Here is a 22820-nt window from a genome sequence, read left to right on the forward strand (position 1 = left end):
TCCTGGTTCCCAGCTTTTATGAGCTTTCACTCACACTGGGGTGTTTTGGTGATGCTGTTGTTATTGAGATATTTTTCCTTCTGCAAGTAACCCCTCACCTGATTTCCCGTAACTAACCTCAGTAAACTAATTAGTTTACCAAGTGTGACTTTGATGGTATCTATCTGTTAGTCTGTGGTAGACTCATTCTCTGGGGTGAGTAGACATATCTGTTGTGTGCTACTCAGGAAAACTCTCATCACACAGCACCACATACAGGTCTTGTATCTGGAGGCCAATAGGGGCACTAGATTCTCTGGAGCTAGAGTTTCAGGTGATTGGTAACCACTCAGTGTAGGTACTAGAAATCAAACCAGTGTCTTCTCCAAGAGCAAGTGTACCGAAGTCACAGAGCCACCATGCAAGCCCTTTTTGGTGAGGTTCTTAATGGAGTAAGTTTGAGAAAAACACATGATTCAGAACATTATAATCAGGCAGATCCAACACTGGCTATCAATCTTGTCCCTGATGACCAATATTCTTGAAATCTTGCTGTGGCCCTTTCCTGGGGGGGTTTCCTTCTGTCCTGTGGCCAATGAGACACGGCATTTCTTTACATATTGAATAGGCAAAAAAGGCCTAAACTTGTGCTTAACACTGAATAGAAATAAAATAGAAGATATTTATTAGTGCTTTTATCATCTATTTGACACCTAATTTTTGTACTCTAAAAGTTAAGGATGATAGGTGAAAGGACTCTTGCCAACTTGACCATGGCAAGCATGGCTCTGGCATGTCATCCCCAATTATCTCTGCTTTATTAAACCCCACTAGATTACATCCCTAAAGCTACCCAACAAGGTCTATTCTCTTATTTGCCCACTTCCTCCTCCTGAGGCTGACAACCTCTTCCACCTACAAGTATTGAAGTACAGCAATCAAGAGCTCCATTGGGTCCCCTAGTTAACATACTCAATAACAAACAAACACATTGTCCTAACAGGAAGTTTCCTCCTTTACCTTGATAAAACACCATTGGCCTATTGCCAGTCTGTCTGTCTGTCTTTTCTCTACCCAGAGGCAGTTCTTTGTCCCACTGCAAGACAAATGCTCCTCCTCCATTTCCTTTGTTCCCTTCCCCTTCTCCCTCATCTTCTATTTCTTGTCTTTATTGCTTATTACTTTCTCACTGGAGCAAATAAATCTCCTTTGTCCTGAAACCTTGGTCTTAAAGGGTCATGAGATGATACTTTCAATAGGTGTGTATACACTCTAAGGTTTTATGTACATGGTTGCTTTGCCCATATGTATGCCTGTGAAACACACACATGACTGCCTGACCTGTGGAGGACAGTTGTACATTGTTGGGAGTTGCCAACTCCCAGTGCTAGGACTGGAACTCCAGTCCTTTGGAAGAGCTGTGAGTTCTTTTAACCACTGTGCAATCTCTGCAGCCCCAAGGAATTTCACTTCATTCATTTAAATTATCTTTATTCTTCAGATGATAGGTCCCAGTATCAAAGAAGAAGCCCGGGGAAAGCCTAAGGTAGGTGAACAGGAATACTATGTAGAATCAGGAGTTGTATTCATAAATGGATCAGTTTATACATCCAGATAATGCTTTGCTTAGCCTGTGGGGAAAGAGATCAAAGCTACTATTTAATATCATTAAAATAATCATTATTTCTTTCACATATGCTAACCCAGGCAGAATAGAGGGAGCTTTGAGTGCACTGCAAATAAAACCTTGTCAAAGAGAGTAAGGCATGCATGTGACTCTGATTGTGTCTCTAAATTAGCCCAGAAGAACACCCCAAATGGTGGCAACACTGTGACCTTATTTAAAGTCTATGCTTTATTAGCTCATCCTTCCTGACAATTCCTTCCAAGCCGGTGCTTTCTTATTCCCCTTCGTCTATTATTAGCCTCTATTTTATAGCTGCTACAGAATGCTTTCCTCCAGCAGCGGAGCTACCCACTGGCACACAAACCTCTCTCTCCAGAGCCTGAGAACTGAACACTCAGAGTTCCTAATTGAATCTCTGCCCTTCAGGAGCAGAGGGTCAGTGGGATCAACCTACTGCCAGAGGACCCCATGCAGGCCAGGCTTAGGGAATTCTCACCGCTGGTTAGCTCCTTTGTTCTCATCTCCAAGCTCTCATCTCCAAGCTTGCCTCTGCCCCCCAAAGCCTGGGGTTTACTTATTTAATGAAGCCCCCCACTGAAATAATAACCCCTTCCACTGCTATAGCTGCATTTTAGTATTTGCTGAAGAGAAAAACAGTCTGTAAAAAAACTAGAAAGCCATGCCATTGTCAGAACCTCATGAGTTTCTTTCCTGGTTTCCACTGTATCCTTTTTGTTTCTATGCATGCCAAAGTGTGACTTTGACCCTGTGTGGGGTTCACAGCATGCCATAACCGGAAAGAAATATTCTTCCATTGGGAAAATATAGGAAAATTTTATTTGAATATACCAATAGGAACCTTGAAAGTGCAATTATTTAAGTATGATTAATGGTAATGATAGATGTAACCTTGAATGAATCTGTTCAATTCATTAGGGAGAAAAAAATAGTTGAAAAAAAGAAATATTTCTTATACCAACAATACAAGTAAAATGTAAAAAGGCAATTGTTGTACTGTACTATGAAATTGTTCTTACAAAGGTCTAACATGTGCAGATGCAAGCTCCATGTTAATGTTGGATGAATAAGAAAATTAATGATTTTATAATTGAGTTAGCATGACAATTGGTCAAAAAAGAGACTTTTGTCTATACTTTGCATTCACCATGAAAATAGTTTGAGCAAACTGAGTGAGTGATGTTATCCTGTTCCATTCAGTCTTTGAGAATTATCTGGATATAAGAGAAAATAATTCAACAAAGAAGTGACTAGTTTCATAAAGAACTTACACAATATGGTTGTTTTAATTTGCATTTAAATAATTTTGAATTTTCTTCCCTCCTGCAATGTGAAGGAGATATTCACCAATAACTGCTCAACAACCCATGTCCTCATTGACTAGAAAGAACCAACCTCAAAATGAGAAAGAGAAGGCTCTTATCTTGCCAAATGCAAATTCAGCTGCTCCTGATCTTGGAAGCTCCTGAGACTTCAATGAGCATGAATATCTGATATCTTATATCTGCATCACATAATGCTTCACACAAAATTGGACTAGAGAAGGCCCATCAAGAACCCACTTTTATGAGAACATTTATTACTATTTTCCTACCACTCTTTACTGAGACTAGAACATTGGATAGGCTTGAGAGGCAACAGCAGAAAGATGGAAAGAGTGAGTAAAAGAATCATGGACTTATTTAATTATTTTTGGAAGGAAAGATAGTAGATATAGAAGAGGATTAAATATCACATATGGTTGCTCGTGTGTGTGTGTGTGTATGTGTGTGTGTGTGTGTGTGTGTGTGTGTGTGTGTGTGTGTGTATGCATGCATGCACAAATTGCACAAAAACATTCCAACAATTTAAAATTTTATGGTTTTGGTCTGCTTATTTTTAATCATCTTAGATTTCATTTGCTAACATTTAGAAAATGCTTTTATGTACAAATATTCTCAATGAAGTAATTTTATTTAATTGACCACTCTGGGAAGGATCTCCCTGCTGTCTGTATGCCGGCTTTGCTGTCCAGTGATGCTGAGAGTTTGTCCAACGTCTCTGTCAACATCACACTATATTGATGACTCTGAGGCCTGAACTCATGAAGTCTGATGAGAAGGCTCGTAATGTAGAGTTTTCCACAAAATTTCAGGCCTTTGTCTAACAATACTTGGACCATATATAAATATGTGGGCTACAGAGCTGATCCTGATTCTAGTCATTAAGATGATTTCCTCACATTTATAAAACTATTAGAATATCCACAGTCACAAAGAAATCAACCAATGGAAAACTAGCTCTGGATTTTATTTTAATCAAAGAGAAGACTAATGTTCTCATCTCATTTTTCAGGTTTTAACAACTGTTTATTTTTCATTTTTATTTTATGTGTAAAGATATTTAGGCTGTATGTATGTCTGTGTACCACACGCTTTTCTAGTCCACAGAAACCAGAAGAGGGTTTCAGAATTCCTGGAACAAGACTTACAGAAGGTTGTTAGCCACAGTGTAGGTAATGGAATTTGAACCTAGATCCTCTGGAAGAGCTGTCTGTACTTTTAACCCCTGAATAGTATCTCCAGGCCCAGTTTTATTAAGAATAGAAAATTAAGTAAAATACAAATCCCATGGGGATATGTACAGAATCAGATGTGGACTACAGCAAAAGGTCTGTGCAACCTGCTCTGACTATTCTTCTATACATATAATTTGGGGAAATTTATATTAAAAGGAACACAAATCCATATAGTAGGCTTGCTTTCCTATAAATTGTATAATAATTGTATGTCCTGTTTAACATAACATATTTTGGCTTTCACTCAGTTTACAGAAGGTATTAGTAAAAGTACCCATTATATCTGAGAAGTTTGACACAGTGGCGTACGCCTATGATCTTGGCATAGACACATGGTAGGCAGGAACAAGTCTCAATTGCAAATTTGAAGTGAGACTTGTGGGGTCATATCTCAAAACACATGACAAAGTGAGTTGGAGGTCTGGCATAACATTGTGTATGGCTACTGCGAGTATAATATGTTGACCAGAGCTAGATATTTCCTTTTCAAAGCAGTTAAGAGCTGGAGATTCCTGGACCAGAGAGATTTTAAAGAAGAGGAGTTAGTGCAGATGTTCAGCCTGAGGGTATTGGAGTTTGTTTTTGCCTGTTGAGTCAAAAAGACTGATATTTTGGTGTACACATTTTAAAACTATAGCTTTGTCATTGTATTATCTCTAACACATTTAAAGTGCTGCTTACATCTTTGTGAGTTGAAAAGAAAGCATGGGAAGAAATATCGAGATTCTGACTATACTGTCTTACAGGATAGACTAAGGGGCCATTCAGTGGCATGAGGGAAAAGCTTGGAAGGACATTACAAACTTGTTTATTGCCTCACAAAACAGCTCCGAACATCCAAGATATCATTATCCTGTTCTGAGTAGGGTTTATTGGAATATCAGCCTAAGAATCTTGCACAGCAGGTCCTCTGGTGCTATAGTCAATGTTTACAACCACATAAACAGGGGATTGGGAACCAAAATACTTACTGATCTCTTATTTTAAAAAATAGTTATCTGATGCTATCTATGATGCACTAGCCATATTCTACTTTGGACAGACATCACTACATGAGTCTATCTCTATACAGGGGTATCTTCTAACTAGAAGCCTGTAGTCCCCAGAAAGGAGGAGTTGTTGTCAAGTCCCATGATTAGGAGTTGTGGAAGATGTTTTGGCATAAGCGCAGGCAGAATGGCCCATACAGGAGGTGCAAAGGGAGAATTGTTCTATTTCATATTCTTTTCTCAAGAATCGTGGAAAGGGAGAATTCCATTAACAAAGGGCTACCTCATTCTCCATTCTTCCATGTCTACTCTATGAACACTGATGCTCGATTTGAAATTGTGCTTCTGAAACACTGTCCGCCATTATTGTTCTTATAATTGATAGCCAGGTGCCATGTTTCTTCAAATCTGATAATGGAACTCAAGCTGAGCTCTTGGACAAGGTTCTCTGTGTACACAGACTCTGCATACACATATAAAGATGCCAAGAGATGAGTTCAATGGTGTGCAAATAATAGGGCCAAGCAAATAGGATGTCAGAGAGTGTAGCTTACTTTCATATACTATACAAGGTGGACACTGACTCCAACTGGTCAGTTTATGAGAATCATTTGATGTACAAGGAGGCATTGTTTTAAGTGTCAGCAAGGACAAAAGAGTCTATATTTTAATTACTTTTTCTGAAGAGAAGTTTTTGAAATTCATTTTAAAGACTAAATTCAATTTTTAAATTTCCATTTTGTTTTTAATTGTGTCTATGTGTGTGCATGTGAGGATGATTATATTGGTGCATGTGCATTCAAAGGCTGTAGGCTAGAGCCCTCTAATACTCCTGGAACTGAAGTTACAGGTGGTTGTGAGTCATCTACTGTGTGCTGATAACTGAACTCAAGCCCTCTCTAGAAGGGGTGCATGCTCTCAATTTATTCAGCCTTCTAATTAAATAATAGTTTTAAAACACCAGTCAACTATAGATCTTCTTGCATTCTTAAAATGCTATAAGGAAATTTTGATTAAGCCACATGATAAGTAAATTCTGGGCTCTATTGCCTGGAACAGTGCTGCATTGATTTTGGGATGTTTTAATTAACAGCACTATGATAAGACATTAGAGACAGAGCAAAAATCTATGAAATAATTTTAGATACCACGTAGCAACAGTGCTTTGTATTTTCTTTGCATTTCACATTTCCAATTCACAATCAGATATATGTTACTCCAATGACACTGCCAGACAATGCCATGACGATCTGCTTTTCACAACTAACACATGAAGTTGGGGGATGCTTGGTAGATACCTAAATGTAAGCCTTGTTTTTAACCTCACAATGAAAGATAATTAAGAGCAACTTATCCAAAGCAATGTACCATCTGCCATTGATCTGTAAAGGCCATGTACTGGCCATCACCTATATGTATTCAACAATGAAATATCCAGCATTTCAAATGCTTTCCCTTTTGTTTCTTCTGCAGTAATTCTGAAATTAGCTATGCCACCCAGAATTTCAGTCCCCCTGTGTTTTAAACACTAAAGCATATAAATAGCCAAACCTTGGGGCAAAATATTTTGAAAAAGAATGAAAAAAGCAAACAGATCATTTTATTGAATCATATATTTTCCATGAGTGGAGTCATCATTTTTTAATCTGTACATCTTTGCACTGAAGTATAAATTTTCTGGCAAAAAAATAAATAAATCAACAGGCCTTTCTATTGCTTCACAGGATGGCAAAATCAACATTCATTTCATGTTAATACTACAATCAGGGCAGGTCAAATCAATTAAATAAAAAAAACATTTTCCTCTAATTGCTAGAGGTGCAGTGCAAAAAGAACCTGAAGTCGTCAAGAAATGGATGATCTGGAGAAATTACAGAACACTAGTGATTTTCTAGGGTGTGAAAATTTTAACAGGAAGCCTAAGGATTCAGAATGCATGAGGATATTCCCTCACTTGCGCCATTCCAGTTCTAAAACCATCTTCCCTTTAAGTAAGGCTGATGACGTCTATGCAGCATCTTTCACAGGACTTATGCAAATATGCTATTGGTAGTTTTCACTGTGAGCAAAAGAAAGGAGAAACCAAAGAAGAAGCATTCATCTACACACACACACAAACACACACAAGAGCACACACATGTGCACGCATACTCATAAGCACACACAAGTACACTGATACAGAACTATCAAGCATCTTCTCCATTATGCTCTTAATCTCCAGACTTTCAGGATATTAATCTTTAGTTTTTAAATAGTGGACTGAAAATTTTGGCTGAATAACTTTTGACAATGTCACCCATCCGGTAGAAAGTTTTAGGAAGCCCTAGTCTTAGTATTTTACTTTTGAGTACTTGAATTTGCTTCCTCTCCCATAAACTCTAAATCACACCAGGAAACTAAGTTTTAAAGAACACATACATGTCAAAAAAATCTGATGCAATAGAAAAACCAAATCATCATCACACTTAAAAGACAAGTTCTTAGGCTGGCCAGTGACACATGTCTGTAATTATCGCACTGGATGTCAGAAACAGGTGGATCTCTGTGAGTTTGTGGTCAGCCTAGTCTACAGAGCTAGTTCTATGACAGCTAAGGCTACACAATGAAACCTTGTTTTGAAAAACAAACAAACTAACTAAAGAGTGCAAACTCTTGTTTTAACTAGATTACAATTAGTTCGAAAACATTAGAATAAGCTAAGAGTCTTAGAAAATACGTAAATTCGATGTTCCTTTACTCCTTAGATTTATTTCCCCTGTCATTTGTGCAACATTGGTTAAGTATCTGGACATACCAAAAGGGGTCAATACAAAGTCAAACTGTAAGAGACACTAGCTCCATGAATGTTCTGGAATCACAACATCACATGGGCTTTCTTTCATTTCTGAGGCAAGGAGCTTATCTTAGCAAACTCCATCCACAGAGAAGAATCATTATGGCTCAGCTCATTTCTTCTGGTCAAGAGCCATCAGTAGGCCACCTGTTATAGGTACAGATACTGAAAATTACAGAAATAATATGTAGGCCATGGCAAGCATGCTCATGAGCATTTCTTTGATGTAACTTGAATCATTCCCCCTTGCTATTAACCCCATTCTGCAAGGGCTCTGTGGCTGAGGCTGAATTTTATAGGCACATCAGCCTCCAGCTCCTCTGGTCAATACCTTCCAGAGATGTGTGCCAGATCCCCATTTTCACTATGACTGTCTTCAACCACAGGGAATCATTATCCACTGCTCTCAGAGCACTTACTGGAGAACCATTTGATAAAGAGGACCCTCGCTAGCCTGAAAAGCTAATGGACCTACAAAGTGACGGAGCAAAGATCTCACCAGGCTAGTCCTGTAATTTTATATATTATAGCTCAGAGATATCGTACCATTCCCAATCAATTCCCTTAAACCTGAGAGCTTCAGTTTCAAAGCTCCTCAAGAAGTATGGGACACAGCAATGTGGAGCAAGGCTTCCAGGCCCTCTTCACTCCACCTGCTACTTTTGCTCTCCAGCCCCACCAAGCATCACACTGCTGTGTGAGCCCAACAGCCTTCCAGTGTGTGGCAGAGAAGGAGCTGCTGGCAGACTGTGTTCTTCACTTCAAATAATTCAAGCATCTTCAAGTCACTAGATTTCTAAAATGATCATTGCTAGGTCCAGTCCAGGCCAACTGTGATTGTTTCCAAAGTCTGAAAAAAAATCATTTTTCCCTCAGAAGATGGGTGAACTTTTAAGGAGTTTCAATTTTTTAGAGCCACAGCCTTTGAAAGCAAATTTGGCTTTTGGCCACATTAGCCCCCGTCAGATGTCTAGCAATCTTAGTGATAACAGCTATCTCCCTCACACTGATAAAATGCTTATAGATGCCACTTCTTATGTGCTTATGTTTTCTAGATATTTCCTGGAAATAAATAGATGCTGGGATACCTAACTTCTGTTTAAAATATCTTAATTTAAGATATGTCTGGAGATGCATTCCCTCCCTTCTCTTCTTAATTTCCTTTAAGATATGTCTTTCTAATACTAAATCTACTTCTCAGGCCCTCAAAAAACGGATATAAAGACTACCTGTGAATTATTATTAAGAAGAAGCAGGCACATTCAAAGAGATCTAATATAGGTTTAATCTGAATGTGCTTAATTAAAAATTCTGCTATCTGCCTAATAATAGTGAAATATATGACATTGACTTAGTGGAGACAAAGAACCTCTCTATTTCTCTTAATGGGAAGGCCAGAAGCAGTACTCCATGTCTTAGGCCAAGTGTTAAATGAAGTAAATATGTGTAATATGGAGAGAGATGTCTTAGAAAATGTATACAGAGATCCAAGATGGCTGGGCCAATCACACACCACTTCTGATCAAGGAGGACAGCTAGGACTGCACAGCAACCTAAAGACCAAACTGGGAGCTACAAAACACCAGTGCTGTTTATTCCCAGGTGAGAAGGATCCACATTTTGTGGAGCATAGGTGGCTATAGACCATGGCCACCATGCTAACCACAGAAAAGTCCAGGCGGACAGTCCACACTAGCCGCCATCTTGACAAAGACTGTAAGACACTCACGCAGCTTTGGGCTCTCACTGCCCGCCTGCTGCTTACCTAATCTGGACCACAGAGCAGACAGGCAGAACTGTGTACTAGTGCCGCCCACAATCCACGTTGGCTGCCATCCTGGGAGCAGCTTCTGGCTTGGATCGCTCCCTGCCCGTCTGAAGCCTACTAGCTTGAGGCAGCTAGGACACAGAGCAGACAGGCTGAACGTAGACCTGTGCAGGCCACAATCTGCATTAGCAGCCACCCCGTGAGCAGCTTTGGGCTCGGATCGCTTATTGGCCTGGCCCACCAAGGTCACAGAGTAGAGGAGAAACCTGGACAGGCCCACTTCAAATTAGTTGTCATTCCTTGAGCAGCATTAGGCACGGATCTCTCTCTTCCCACCAGAAGCTTACCAGCCTAGCCCACCTGGGACACACAGCAGATAAACAGAGCCCTGCCATCTCGAGAAGCCCTGTGGAGTACCCCAGCAGCTTTGGGTTCAGATCCCTCTCAGGCCCCTAGCTGCCTACCAGCAGGTCTATTGGGACACAGAGCAAATATGAAGAGCTGAGTCTGGTAAAGATTAGTGAATCTACTCTTGAAATTAATGCCTTAATTGTTACTCACAAGGTTAGTTTTAATTCACTGGTATAGAATTTTGTATATAGATGCAAAATAAGTTTAATTTTGATACATTGGTACATTATTCAAATTTAAGATTATTCTTCACACACTATATATAATATATATGTGTATATGTATATATATACATATATACATATATATACATATATATATATATATATATGTATATATATATATTTCTACTCTAATAAGCGGTATTATACCCATGCAATTCAATTATAATATATTGGAAGGTTTACTTCCAATACTTTGAATGTGCTATTGTAGGCTGTTAGGATAAGTAAGTTATACAAGTTAATTGTTAGTTGATCAAATTGTGGTCATATAAATTACTAGTCTATTTTTATCAGAAGAATATATATCCTAGATGTAACAGATATATATGATTCTATAGAAAGATAAGGTAAAATAGTTAGATAATGTCTTCATAAACTCAGAGACATACAGAATATGGCATTTAAATATGTTTTTATTATTTCAAAGAGATGTTTACAATGAGACAGGTTAACTCCTGGAAACACCCAGCCTACCTCACAGAAGATGATGAGCATCAGAGTCTCCTTATGGAGATGGCTTCAAATGTGACAAACAAGCCACTGGACAAAATGTCCTCATTTCTACCACAGACAGAATTATGCCTCAAAATGGGCAAGAGTGGATGCAGGCAGAGTCAAACTCTGCCAAGAGTGGGCATGCATGTCCTCAATAGTTCCTGCCTCACAAATATGTCCGTCAGATATATTGTGCCAGAAGGTTGAGATGACGCTCTAACGTTATAGAAACTTTTGGGTGACTGTTCAGGCAGCAAACTTTCTCTGCCATCTTCTCATTTGGAACGCTGTCAACCTGCACTCCCTGTGTACTCAGGTAATTAACTTTATTCTTTTTCAAGTCTTTGATGCAGTTGAAGACCAGATAGTTTCAAAGTTTTATTGTTTAGGGGCTAAGATGTTTTAAGGTCTACATAGATGTTTTAAGTTGATAAGGATGAGATATGATAGATATTGATTTACATTCAGAATTTTAGACTCACCAATATAGGAAAGATGTTTTCTTCAAGGTTGTTAAATACAAATAGCCTAAACACTATGAATGTAACATATATATATAATTTCTCATTGTTTCTTGGTTCCTCTTGATGAATGTAGTTTATATTATATATGTATATATGTATTATATAACACTTACATTTATGTGTTATATAATATAAATGTATATGTAAAACATTTAATAAAAATTGTAAAAAAAGAATAGATACAGTTTAAAGAAGAAAATAATTACAAAACACAATATAATTTGTTCAGCTTTATCTTATATTCTAGTTTTCACTTACAGCATGATAAAATGACCACTCCTACTCTCTCAAACCATTTGGATATTCAGTCACTGAGCAGATACTTTGAAATGTTGATGCTTATTTAAACCAAGATCTTAGTAGTTTCTTTCTTTTGGCAATAACAAAATACCGAAGAACATTCCTAAATATAACTCATCAAGTAAAATTCTATATGGTAGGTTCTTAGAAATAGTGACTTTTGGATGTACAGAAACATGTTTTGCAAAAAATAAAGTACATGCTTAACAACATGTATACCTTTGGGAAAACTTTAAGACTACATATAAACAGAGAACTTACTCTTAATAATCATAAATATAGGTTAAAATCAAGCAATGCCCACCCCTCCCAAAGGAACAGAGACCTTTCATTTCTTGTTGCCTTAGGTGGGGTGCTTCCTGTGTTCTCCTTACCTGAGTTCCTCTTAAGGGAAACACTATGTTCTGCCTCGTCCCCCATTCTCCTGATTGGATTGGATTTATTCTCAACCATACACACTATGTAACATCTCACAGCTGTTAAAGTTTTGCAGTATTAGCTGGTCAGTTCTTTCGTATCTTTTAGGATTTTTTTTCTGATATGATATTTAGGTTTAAAAAATGCTCAGATCCAAAGTAATGTTATCCTTCATTTTTTTTGTCTCATTATTTCTCTTTTATTTAAAATGTCCCTTTGGTTGTTGACATGACTAAATGTGCAAGTTCTTTACTTGCCTTAGGCTTCATTTACTTATTTTTATGTTAACCTTTGTCATCACAGATAATAACCTTTTATATATGAAGTATGGGAAAATATATGCTTTGGATTTGCTTGCTGAAGATATCTTTATTGTGTAGTCAGTTCCTCCTGTTTTTCTGGCTCCCACCCTTGTTTTACAGGATCACTCACAAAACAATGGGGCTCTTCTCATTAATTAGTTTGTGGATAATATCTGAGTTCATAACATAATTTAATTTAAAAATCAACTGTATTTACCTACTTACATATTTTGCTTTAAAATCCTCCTGACAAACTACTTTAGGATATTATGGGTTTTTTTTACATTTAATAATTCTATTTTATACACATTAATATTTCAGTGCTCCCTAAAAGCCTTACAAAATTGATAAACAATGAGAAATATAACAAAATAATCATGATGACCCTTCCTCACTCTGTCCTCCATTGATCACTTTTTTGTTTGGTAGAGTTTTGGTTTTGGTTTTGTTTACTTTTGATACAGTCTCGCTGCCTAGCCTTGGATGGCCTAGAGCTGGCTATGGGGGGGGGGGCTGACCTAGAACTCACAGAGATATTTCTGCTGCTGCCTCTGGAGCGTTGGGATTACAGCACCGGCATTTCAGGTTGTATCACTGCACCAAGCTCTGAATGAACACTTGGGCTGTTTGAAGTATATTTTGAATATGTACTGCAAACTTTGTTACTAGTTCTTTGTAATCAAGGAAAGAGGGCTGTGAAAGAGAATAGTCGCTTCTCACATCATGGAAAAAAAAGTTGATGCAGATCCTTTCGTCACTGCAATTTTTTAAAAAAAATTTAAGAAAGCATCATCATAATTAATCTCAGATGTTGATGTACATAGTATTTTGTAACTGAAAATTATAGTAGTAAATTCATACATGTAACTGCTGTACAAATGCATCAAATAAGGATTTATTTTACTTGAAACATTTTTCAGTCAGTAATACATCCTAAAGACGCCAACTGTGTCACATCAGTCACCTTCCAGCACTTCACATTATTTCTGATATTTTCTAAGTATGAAACAGTTTTCTAAGGATGAAACATCCTACTTCTGCCAACACATTACAAAGTGAAGTAAAATTTAATTCTTAAATTCATTTCTGTATTTTTTATTCAATAGTACTTTGGAGATAGAGAATGTTCAATAAACATTTACCAAATGGGGAAAGATGAATGAAATATACTACTTAAGTAGAGTGCAACAAAAAATAGCATATTATTAAACGCTGCTTCAGAAATTTAAAGACTGGTTGATGCACGAACAAATGTGTGCCTATTATTCATAGCAAATCTTGGGAGATGGATAGCAGGCAAGTGTGACATGTGATATTCATAGCAAGGCCTTGGAGATAAATAGCAGGCATGTGTGATGTGTGACTTATTCATACTCACCAGTAAGAGATTTATAGGATATGTGTCTATTAACAAACTTGACTTCCAATTCTGTATGAGGCTGGTCTTTTGTCATGATTAGCTATGTTGTCAGTCTATGCTAAATAACAGGTTGTCTGAACAAGAATATGCAAGAAATATGACCCAAGTATTACACGTTCTTCTAGTTGAGCCATGACTGTATGAGACACAAAATTTAGATATGCACATGTATTTATACAGAAAGAGAAGATTCCTTCTCAATGTGAGGCCTGTTGTTATGAGCTAAGCCAGGTTTCAATAAGTTTCTGTGGTGAGCAATTAATTTCCAATGTCTCAGAGTGTGAACATCCTTGTGAAAAATTTCCAATGTCTCAGAGTGTGAGCATCCTTGTGGAAATCTTTTTCACTGAGGGATTATGTTTGCTTACTTGTTTGGTTTTTCTGGCAACCTCAGGGCCAACTTGGGTTAAGTTTCTAGGACTTAAGTTTATGAGGCAAACAATCCCGCATTATTTTCCAAACCAGACTGAAGTTAGCAAAGTCACGAAGTGAAATGTAATCTACTATAACTGGTGTCTGTGAAAGAAGAAGAAATCTGGACTCAGACATCCACAGAAGAAACACAACGAGAAGACAGAGGAAGAAGATGTCCTACATGGTCAGTGTCTCCTCATTCATTGACCTCTAATCTGCCTGATGTGGGAGAAAATAAATTTTAGCTGTTAAACTAAGTGGTATGCTGTACTTAACCTTGGCAGTATAGAAAATTAATACACCAGAGAAATATGGAATCAAGTAATGGACAGTAGAGACAGGAAAGATGAGGAAGAACACAGAACAAAATGAAGAGATATGTAAGAATAGGGAGGGATGCTGGAGAGTAAAGTGGGTAGGACCTGTCTAAAAGACTGGACGTGATAGTAGAATAATGTATGCAGATATGGACACACCTCAATGATTTGCCCAATTAATATGCCTAAAATAAAAATAATTAAATGAAGACTAATATGATCACAAACTTAAGGAATTAGTGAGACCATATGTTTCAAAAGGCTTTGAATCATTCTGTTCTTTTCTGTATACTCAGTTTTAGAACAGATGACTCATAAAGGCATACATGGCTCGGGGAAGATCTGAACCATCTTCCTTTTAAAACACCATCAAAGAAAGTTGCCCTATTAGCTGACTCCTTTAATTCATCTCTTCTTCAGCAGACGAGGAAGTCAGCTTTAATTGACTATCCCTTTTTTAAAATTGCTATTACTATAACAAGAGATGTGGGGATAAATAAACTGCAAAATAAGGAACTGAATTTGGCTTATTATTTTGGTGACCCGAGACACAGACAACCTGATGCCAGTATCTTAGTGATACTGTATCACACTGTGGTAGAGAAAAGAAGGAGCAGGGCATAGCTAAAAGCGTGCACACATGACAGTAGTCAAGAGGAAGGGAAGAAGTTGGGTGATGGTTATTCATAACAATGGCTCCTTGGGAAACTTATCCTCCCTTACTGAATTTGACACACTCTTGGGAGACAATGTTGCCTAGTTACCAGTCCCTGACTCTTCGAAGTCACCAGCTCAATATCAGCACACTGAGGAATACACTTCCAGCATATGAATATCTAGTAACAGACCATGGCACCAACCCTAGCACTAATTTCCACACCACGACCTCATCATGTGGACTCAGTTAAGTTTAATACGTAGCGGAGTGACTAAAAGACATTGGACACACACCAGGCTCTGAAAAGGACATCCATATATCTCCCCTGTAGAGAATAAAGTTACTTGTATGCTACGTACCAGCATTTTCAGGGGCATAACAAATACAGGAAAAGTGTGGGATTGAACCATTCCTCCTTCCCCCTCATTCCTCACTAGGTTTCTCCAAGGTAGAAATGAAATGAAAACTTTGCAGCTGGGGTAAACTCAGAAGACAGGGAAGGCGGCGTGTAACTAAAAAGGCAACACTGAAGCTGCATGTCCCGGGTGAGAAAAAAAAGCCACTGCTCTCTATTCGTTCTGACACAGGGCAGACACCTTGTACTGGTATAGATCAGTTCTTTCACATCTATATCTCTGCCCACAGTAGCCACACATCTGCCTCCCAGATGCACAGTTGTTCACAGACCGAGCCATATTTGCTGTCATATTCACCACCCCCAACTAAAAGATACATTTCTCTGAATCATCTTAATAAAACAACATGGGAATAAAGTTTTATAAAGCAATAGAGAGAAAAGAGTCACAATTTTACATGCTTCATGATTCAGCATAATTAATTTAATAACTGTGTCATATGAGAAGAGTAAATAAAGGAAAGGGAAGGGTTGTGGATACATATGGTCACTGAAGCATGTACAATTGCAAGGAAAAACAAATTACCAGGGTAGTGCTGGAAATAAAGGCATGGTGGGAAATATCTTTTGAATGCTAATTTGATTCTTCTATTGAGTCTTAAAGTGGCAGTGTCTGGGAGTGCACTGTTTATCTCCCCTTGCTTGTATTTTTAGCAGTTATATAACTTGGTGTCTCAGAAAACCAATTAAACACCTTCCTAAATCTACTGGGAATTTCCCTTAAGTGCTTCTCTGCCTAGGCTCTAGCAGGATGATCATTTCATTTACAACATCTTGCTGGAGAGCAGTTCCCCATTGCAGGTGTTTTTTAAAAAGTATAAAATTAATAAGTGCAGGCAAAATCATAATAAAATACGCATCTCTCTGGATACAGGTACAGCCTCTGGGGGTTGTTTCACATTAAACACCAAGATTCTCTGTCTAAGATGAGCAGTTTATGTCTCTTACTGAAGCTCGCAGATTTGCAAGGAAGGATTATTTCTCAGTGCTAGGGTACAAACATGGGTCTCATGTCATTAATACAGGCTTTAGAGAATAAATAGTCACCACCATTAAATTAGCAGATAGGAAGTAAATCTTCTTTGACTTGTTAGGCAAAACACAGCCACATCTACCTTATTTCTACTCTTTCTTCCTCAAACTAGAACAAGATATGAGCCTTGTTCCTTTCTCTATCTATTCTCAATGAAACAGCATCCCTGGACGCATCCAGACACTTTATTTTCGAGGCTGACTACTACACCCCTCCTCCGGTCCTCAAGAAGGTCTAAACTTAAAGTATTTGCTGCAGGGGCTTACCGACAATGCTTATGGGATCCTGTGAGGGTCTCAATCACAAAGCATTCACCATCATTGAGACAATACGCCAGGTCCTTGTCTCGACAGGGTTTGAAGTGCTCAGATCTTTCAGTGGAGTATGTTGTAGTATCTGAAGAGGAGAGAAAAGAGGGACATGCTTTTGACATGTATTCTAACACACACCACTTCCATCATTAGCCAGACTTGTGAGTCCATGGCTATGTACAAGAAATAACTGTGGAGACTGTAGACAGTCTTATAGTCAACCCTCCATTTAGGGGCTCTGTATCTTCAGATTCAATTAACTATAGATGAAAAGTATTCAGGACAAATAACTTGCAACTGGGCATAAAGAAGCTTATCTGTATTGCCAGCATTCCATAGGAGGAGGCTGGAGAACTGTGAGTTCAAGGAAAACCTGGGCTACATACAGAACTCAAAGATAGGCCAAGGCGTATAGCATTGCAACAACAACGAAAAAGCAAAGGGTGAAATAACTAAAACACTCTTAGCTTTTCAAAGCCCTGGATTCAATCCCCAGTACTAGAAACAAAATTAAATTGTGTCTGTTCATCTTTTTCTCCTCACCACTATTACCTAGAGTCAATTGCATCTATTTAAACAACATTTGTATTACCCTCTGCATCATAAGTCCTGGGTATGAGTTAAATTATATAGGAGGGAATTAATGCACAGGAGGTGTAAACACTGCAACATAGGTAAAAGCTTGAACATCCAGGCAGAATCCAATACATGTGTATGAGGACCAATCTCCCAATGACACTCTGCTAACTGCATTTTAACAATAAAGTCGCCCCAGGGAAAGCCATGTGCACATGAAACAAGAAGAGCTGAGCGGTCAAGTCAAACATGCTGCTACAACCACATTGGTTTATTTCTGTTTTAACCAATATGCCTTATGGAGGACTGAAACAATATGACACTCATGTCCTTTAGCACTGTCAAATATTGTTAAATATTTAATCAGTGTATATACTGACAGTTATGTGGAGATGCATATCATTTTGGGGGTGCTTCGCTTATAGCTATAATAGCCTAATAGCTGTTAGTTATTCTTTCACATTCTTAAGTCATTATGAAATTAATATTGCAATGTTCTAAATATGAAATATAGTTACATGTGAAGAAGAATCATGGAATATATGATTTTCAGCATTCCTTTAAATGTGTACTTTTAAACCTTAGTTACTCGTATTTTCACTAAGCTATAGGTACCTAACTGGATCTGAAACATAAAGGAACTATAAATATATCCTAAATACATAATGGCTCCACTCCCTCATATAGACATGCTTTCTAGTTGCAGAATTCTAAGCAATTGAAGAACTAACTGCAACTGCCAAGAAAAATACGCTGTTTAAAAGTGAAAATGAATACATTATTTAGTGTTCAATATGGTTAAATTCCTTTTTTCATAGAAGTAGGTAAGTCACAATGATTTGACCTACAGAGTTTCACTCCCAAATCCACCCGTTCCTTAATTCCATGACCTACCCTGATATGGTGAGCCCTAATCAGAACTAGTACTTGGTAAAATATAGGCAGTACATGTGACCTCCCTAATATCAAACACCAATCAAATGGTATGAGTAAAAGATAAGGTCATTAATGACCTCATTCTACTGCTACCAATAGTTGATGTATCTCTAAGAACAAGAAGACATAGACATGACTTAAAAAGATGGAATAGTTTTGGTACATTATAGTGGTGATGTATATTTCAATACAATGACTTCAGAGTCCTCACTCATAAGTTATACATGGACAATAAAAAAAGGACCTTTCATGTCCCTTTTCACCACAATGGAACTGTTTTCTCTTTCAAGATACCTTCCTGTTAAGACTTCCAAGAAGGTAAAGGCTCTAACAAACAAACAAACAAAACAAACAAACAAACAAAAACACATATTGTTTTCTAAATCCCCCTTACTGCAATGATCTGTTATTTTGGGCAGTATGTGCCACGTAGCCAGACAGAATTCATCTTGCTTTCTCTGGTACATAGTTGATATTCAGGATCTCCAAGCAGAAAATTCAGTATAAAGCACTGCACTGTTGATGGCTTTCCCAACTACTGAAGTATGCTATTAATTCATGATTGGCTACTTAACTTCTTTTTTAATTTCTTATTATCCATTGATTGTTATCCACTGATCATTTCTCTAAGAGCAGCTTTTCATTAACATAACCTACAGCAGAAAAAGTAAGATCCTTATTTTTATAATCAGTGGTTTTAACAGGCTACAGACTCGAAGTACAATACAATGGTAAAGCAATTACAACCAATTAATTTCCATCTGACAATTGCTGTCTCCTGGGGTTCCCATCCAATTCCACCAACTACATTGCTGTCACAGTGGGAATCATCTGTCAGCACATTACAGAGAATCAGAGACTCCAGGAAGTGGCTCTGAAAAAGACCTGGGTGTGAGAAGTAGTGAACGCTGACTTCGCATGTACTTGAGGCATCTATACCCACAGCTTGGAGAATCACAGAATTAATTTAAAATACTTGCAATATGATTCCAAATGAATGCTGTGATTGTTTTGTAAAGCTCCGTGTGATGAAGCATGGCAGAGTGCTAGATTTGATATTCCTGTGAGTAAATCAAATAAAATCATCAGTGATTTGAAAATCTCAGCATTTATCCAAGCATTTTGCAGTGTAATGTCCACATTGTCCTACTCCCTGTAACATCAAAGACATGGGAGGAGATTTGGACGTATGCCATCAGAATGGCTAAGATTAAAAACAAACAAACAAACAAACAAACAAACAAAAAAACTCAAGGGACAGCACATGCTAGCAAGGATGTGGAACAAAGGGGACACTCATCCATTGCTCGTGGGATTGCAAACTTCTACGGTCATTTTGGAAAATCAATCTGGTACTTTCTCAGAAAACTGGATATAGTTCTACCTCAAGACTGACTCGTGGACATATACCTAAAAGATGGTCCAGCATACAAGAACACTTGCTCAACTATGTTCACAGCAGCTTTACTTATAATAGCTAGAAACTGGAAGCAGCCTAGATACCCCTCAAGTGAAGAATGGATAAAGAAAATGTCTCACATTTACACAATGGAATACTACTCAGCTATTAAAAATCATGAAATTTGAAGGCAAACGGATGAAGCTAAAAAATAACATCCTGAGTGACGTCATCCAAACCCATGGAGATACACTTGGTATGTACTGACTTATAAGTGGTTTTTAGCCATATAGTACAGGATAAACATACTACAATCCACAGATCACCCCCAAAAGCTAAGTAACAACGAGGGCCCAAGAGAGGATACTTGAATCCCACTGAGAAAGGGAAATAGAATAGACATCAGAAGTGATCAAAGTGTGGGATCTGGGTGGGAGAGGGTGTGGGAATGAGAGCAAGGGAGGAGATCCTATACGGAGAGAGTGGGTAGTGAGAGATGGGAGGGCTGGGAGAATGAAGGGAAACCAAGGGGCTGTCTCTGGGATGATGTGGAGACCAGTGACAGGATAGTCTCTTGGGAGGATATGGGGGTGATTGTAGCTGAGAATTTAAGCAGCAAGGGACATGGAGGCTGAAGTGGCTACCTCATAGTCAGGCAGGATTTCCAGTGGAGGCAAGGGGGCATCAACGCACCTACAAAACCTTCAACACAAAATTTGCCCTACTACAAGAAATGCAGAAATAAAAATGGAGCAGAGACTGAAGGGAATGTCCAATCAACGCCTAGCCCAACCTTTGAGACACACTGTATAGGAGATAGCCAACTCCTGACACTGTTAATGATACCCTGCTATGCTTGCAGACAGGAGCCTAGCATAATTGTCTTCCAAGAGGCCCTACACAAAAGCAGAGCTAAACAGATGCTGAAAGCCACATCCAAATGTTAAGTGGAGCTCAGGAAGTCTTGTGGAAGAGTAGGGGGAAGGATAGAAAGACCTGGAGGGGAAAAGCACTCCACAAGAAGACCAAAAGTGGTAACTAACCTAGGCCCCATGGGAGGCTTACAGAGACTGAAGCACCAACCAAAGAACTGGCATGTAAACATATGTAACTGATGGGCAACTTGGTCTTTATATGAGTTCCCTAGCAAGTAAAGCAGGGGATGTGCCTATTGGTTGCCTGCTTTTAGATCACTTACTCCTACCTGGGCTGCCTTGTCTGGCCTCAGTGGAAGAGGATGACCTTAGGCCTGATGCAACTGAATGTGCCAGGTGGGTTGGTAATGGGGTGCTCCCCTTTTCTGAGGAGAAGGGAAAGGGGGAAGGGGTAAGAGGATGGGAGGGTGGAAACGGGAGGAGAAGAAAGAGGAGTGTGTTTAGGATGTAAAGTAAATAAATAAATTTTTAAAAATTAAATTAAAAAGACATATGCCACATAAGGTAGAGACTTTCTCTGAAAATAATCATGTCAAAAATGTAGATTGGCTGGTGGCAAAATCAGACTCTTATGCAAAGTTGAAAACCACATACCTAAGCTTATGTTAGATAGGTAACATACAGAATGCCAAAGTAACCATTAGTCAAACTTTCTAAAATGTATAATCAAATATAGCCTAACATAAAACAATAGACATTATGTATAACACCATCTAAAATTATATATATATATATATATATATATATATATATATATATATATATATATACCTGTTTATACATGTTTAATGTTTACCATGAAATAATTTTAAAAATCTTATATAGAACATAAAAGAAAAATCAGCTTTCAAATACAATTCATTATATTATATTTGTGTTATAAAGTAGCACCACAGAAAAGATAAAACTACAGTCCTTTAAAGTTAAGTCCTTGGCACCTATCTATGAGTATATCAGAATATCAGTAGGAATCATTTCATTGATATTTTTTATGTCAGTCATGTTTGGTTCTACTCTAGGTGTCTGAGGCATCCGGCTTCTGAATCCTGGCCATTCTTCCTCTAGCAGCTGATAGGAGCAGATACAGTGACCCACAGGCAAACATTTGGTAGAACTTGGGAAACCCCACTGAATATCGGGATGAAGGATTGTAGAAGTCAGAAGGGGCAAGGATACCAGAAGAACACGACCTACAGAATCAACTAAGCAGGACTCAGAGAGGCACACAGAGACCGAAGTAGCAACCAGGAAGCCTGTAGGAGTCTATTCTAGGTCTTCTGCATACATGCTTTGGTTGTTTAACTTGGAGGTTTTGCCTAACAGTTGGAGTAGAGCTGTTTTCTGACTCTTTTGTCTGCTTATGTGACCCTGTTTCTCCAGCTGAGTTGCCTCATCTGGCCTTGATAGGAGGACTTACAGCTAATCCTGTTGGATCTCTTATGCCTTGTTTGGGCAATATCCCAGGGAAGCCTTATCTTTTCTGAGGAGAAACGGAAGATCAGTAGATCTGGAGAAGAGGAGAGGTGTGTGGTAGTGAGGACATGGAGGAAGGGAACAAGGGAAGACTGTAGTCAAGGCATATTATATGTGAGAAGAATACATAACAAGAAAAAAATTCTATGGGATTAAAAAAAATGTAAAAGATGGGAAGAAAAGTTTAAACCCTTGGGTTAGATCAGTGTTCACTGTAATGTGTATTTTTACCTATACACTTAGCCAATATTTTTGGGACATACTTATAGTTTTTAAAATTGCAACACCATTAAGATAATTCAATACACTAAGCTGACTATAAAGTATCTGCTATAATTTTGGCATGTATTTAATTAAATTTATTTTTAGAAAGGTACAATTTGACAATTTTAACAAGAAATGATGCTATACTTTTTTATGGACTTTTGTTACATGGCTGAAAGTCTTGGTAAATCAATACTTGCATGAGTTCACATTTTCCTTTAAAGG

General features: G+C 38.1%; 1 protein-coding gene across 7 annotated transcripts in view; it reads right to left on the reverse strand.

The window, feature by feature from the left end:
* Nrg3 (neuregulin 3) overlaps nucleotides 1-22820 on the reverse strand; it is a 1024516-nt gene that overhangs the window by 558397 nt on the left and 443299 nt on the right. For all 7 annotated transcript variants that reach the window (XM_051142204.1, XM_051142187.1, XM_051142174.1 and 4 more), the window contains exon 2: nucleotides 16968-17097. In XM_051142204.1, the coding sequence (XP_050998161.1) occupies nucleotides 16968-17097 (130 nt within the window). The remainder of the gene's footprint in view (nucleotides 1-16967; nucleotides 17098-22820) is intronic.

Source organism: Acomys russatus, chromosome 3 (assembly GCF_903995435.1).
Source record: "Acomys russatus chromosome 3, mAcoRus1.1, whole genome shotgun sequence".
Lineage (NCBI taxonomy): Eukaryota > Metazoa > Chordata > Mammalia > Rodentia > Muridae > Acomys > Acomys russatus.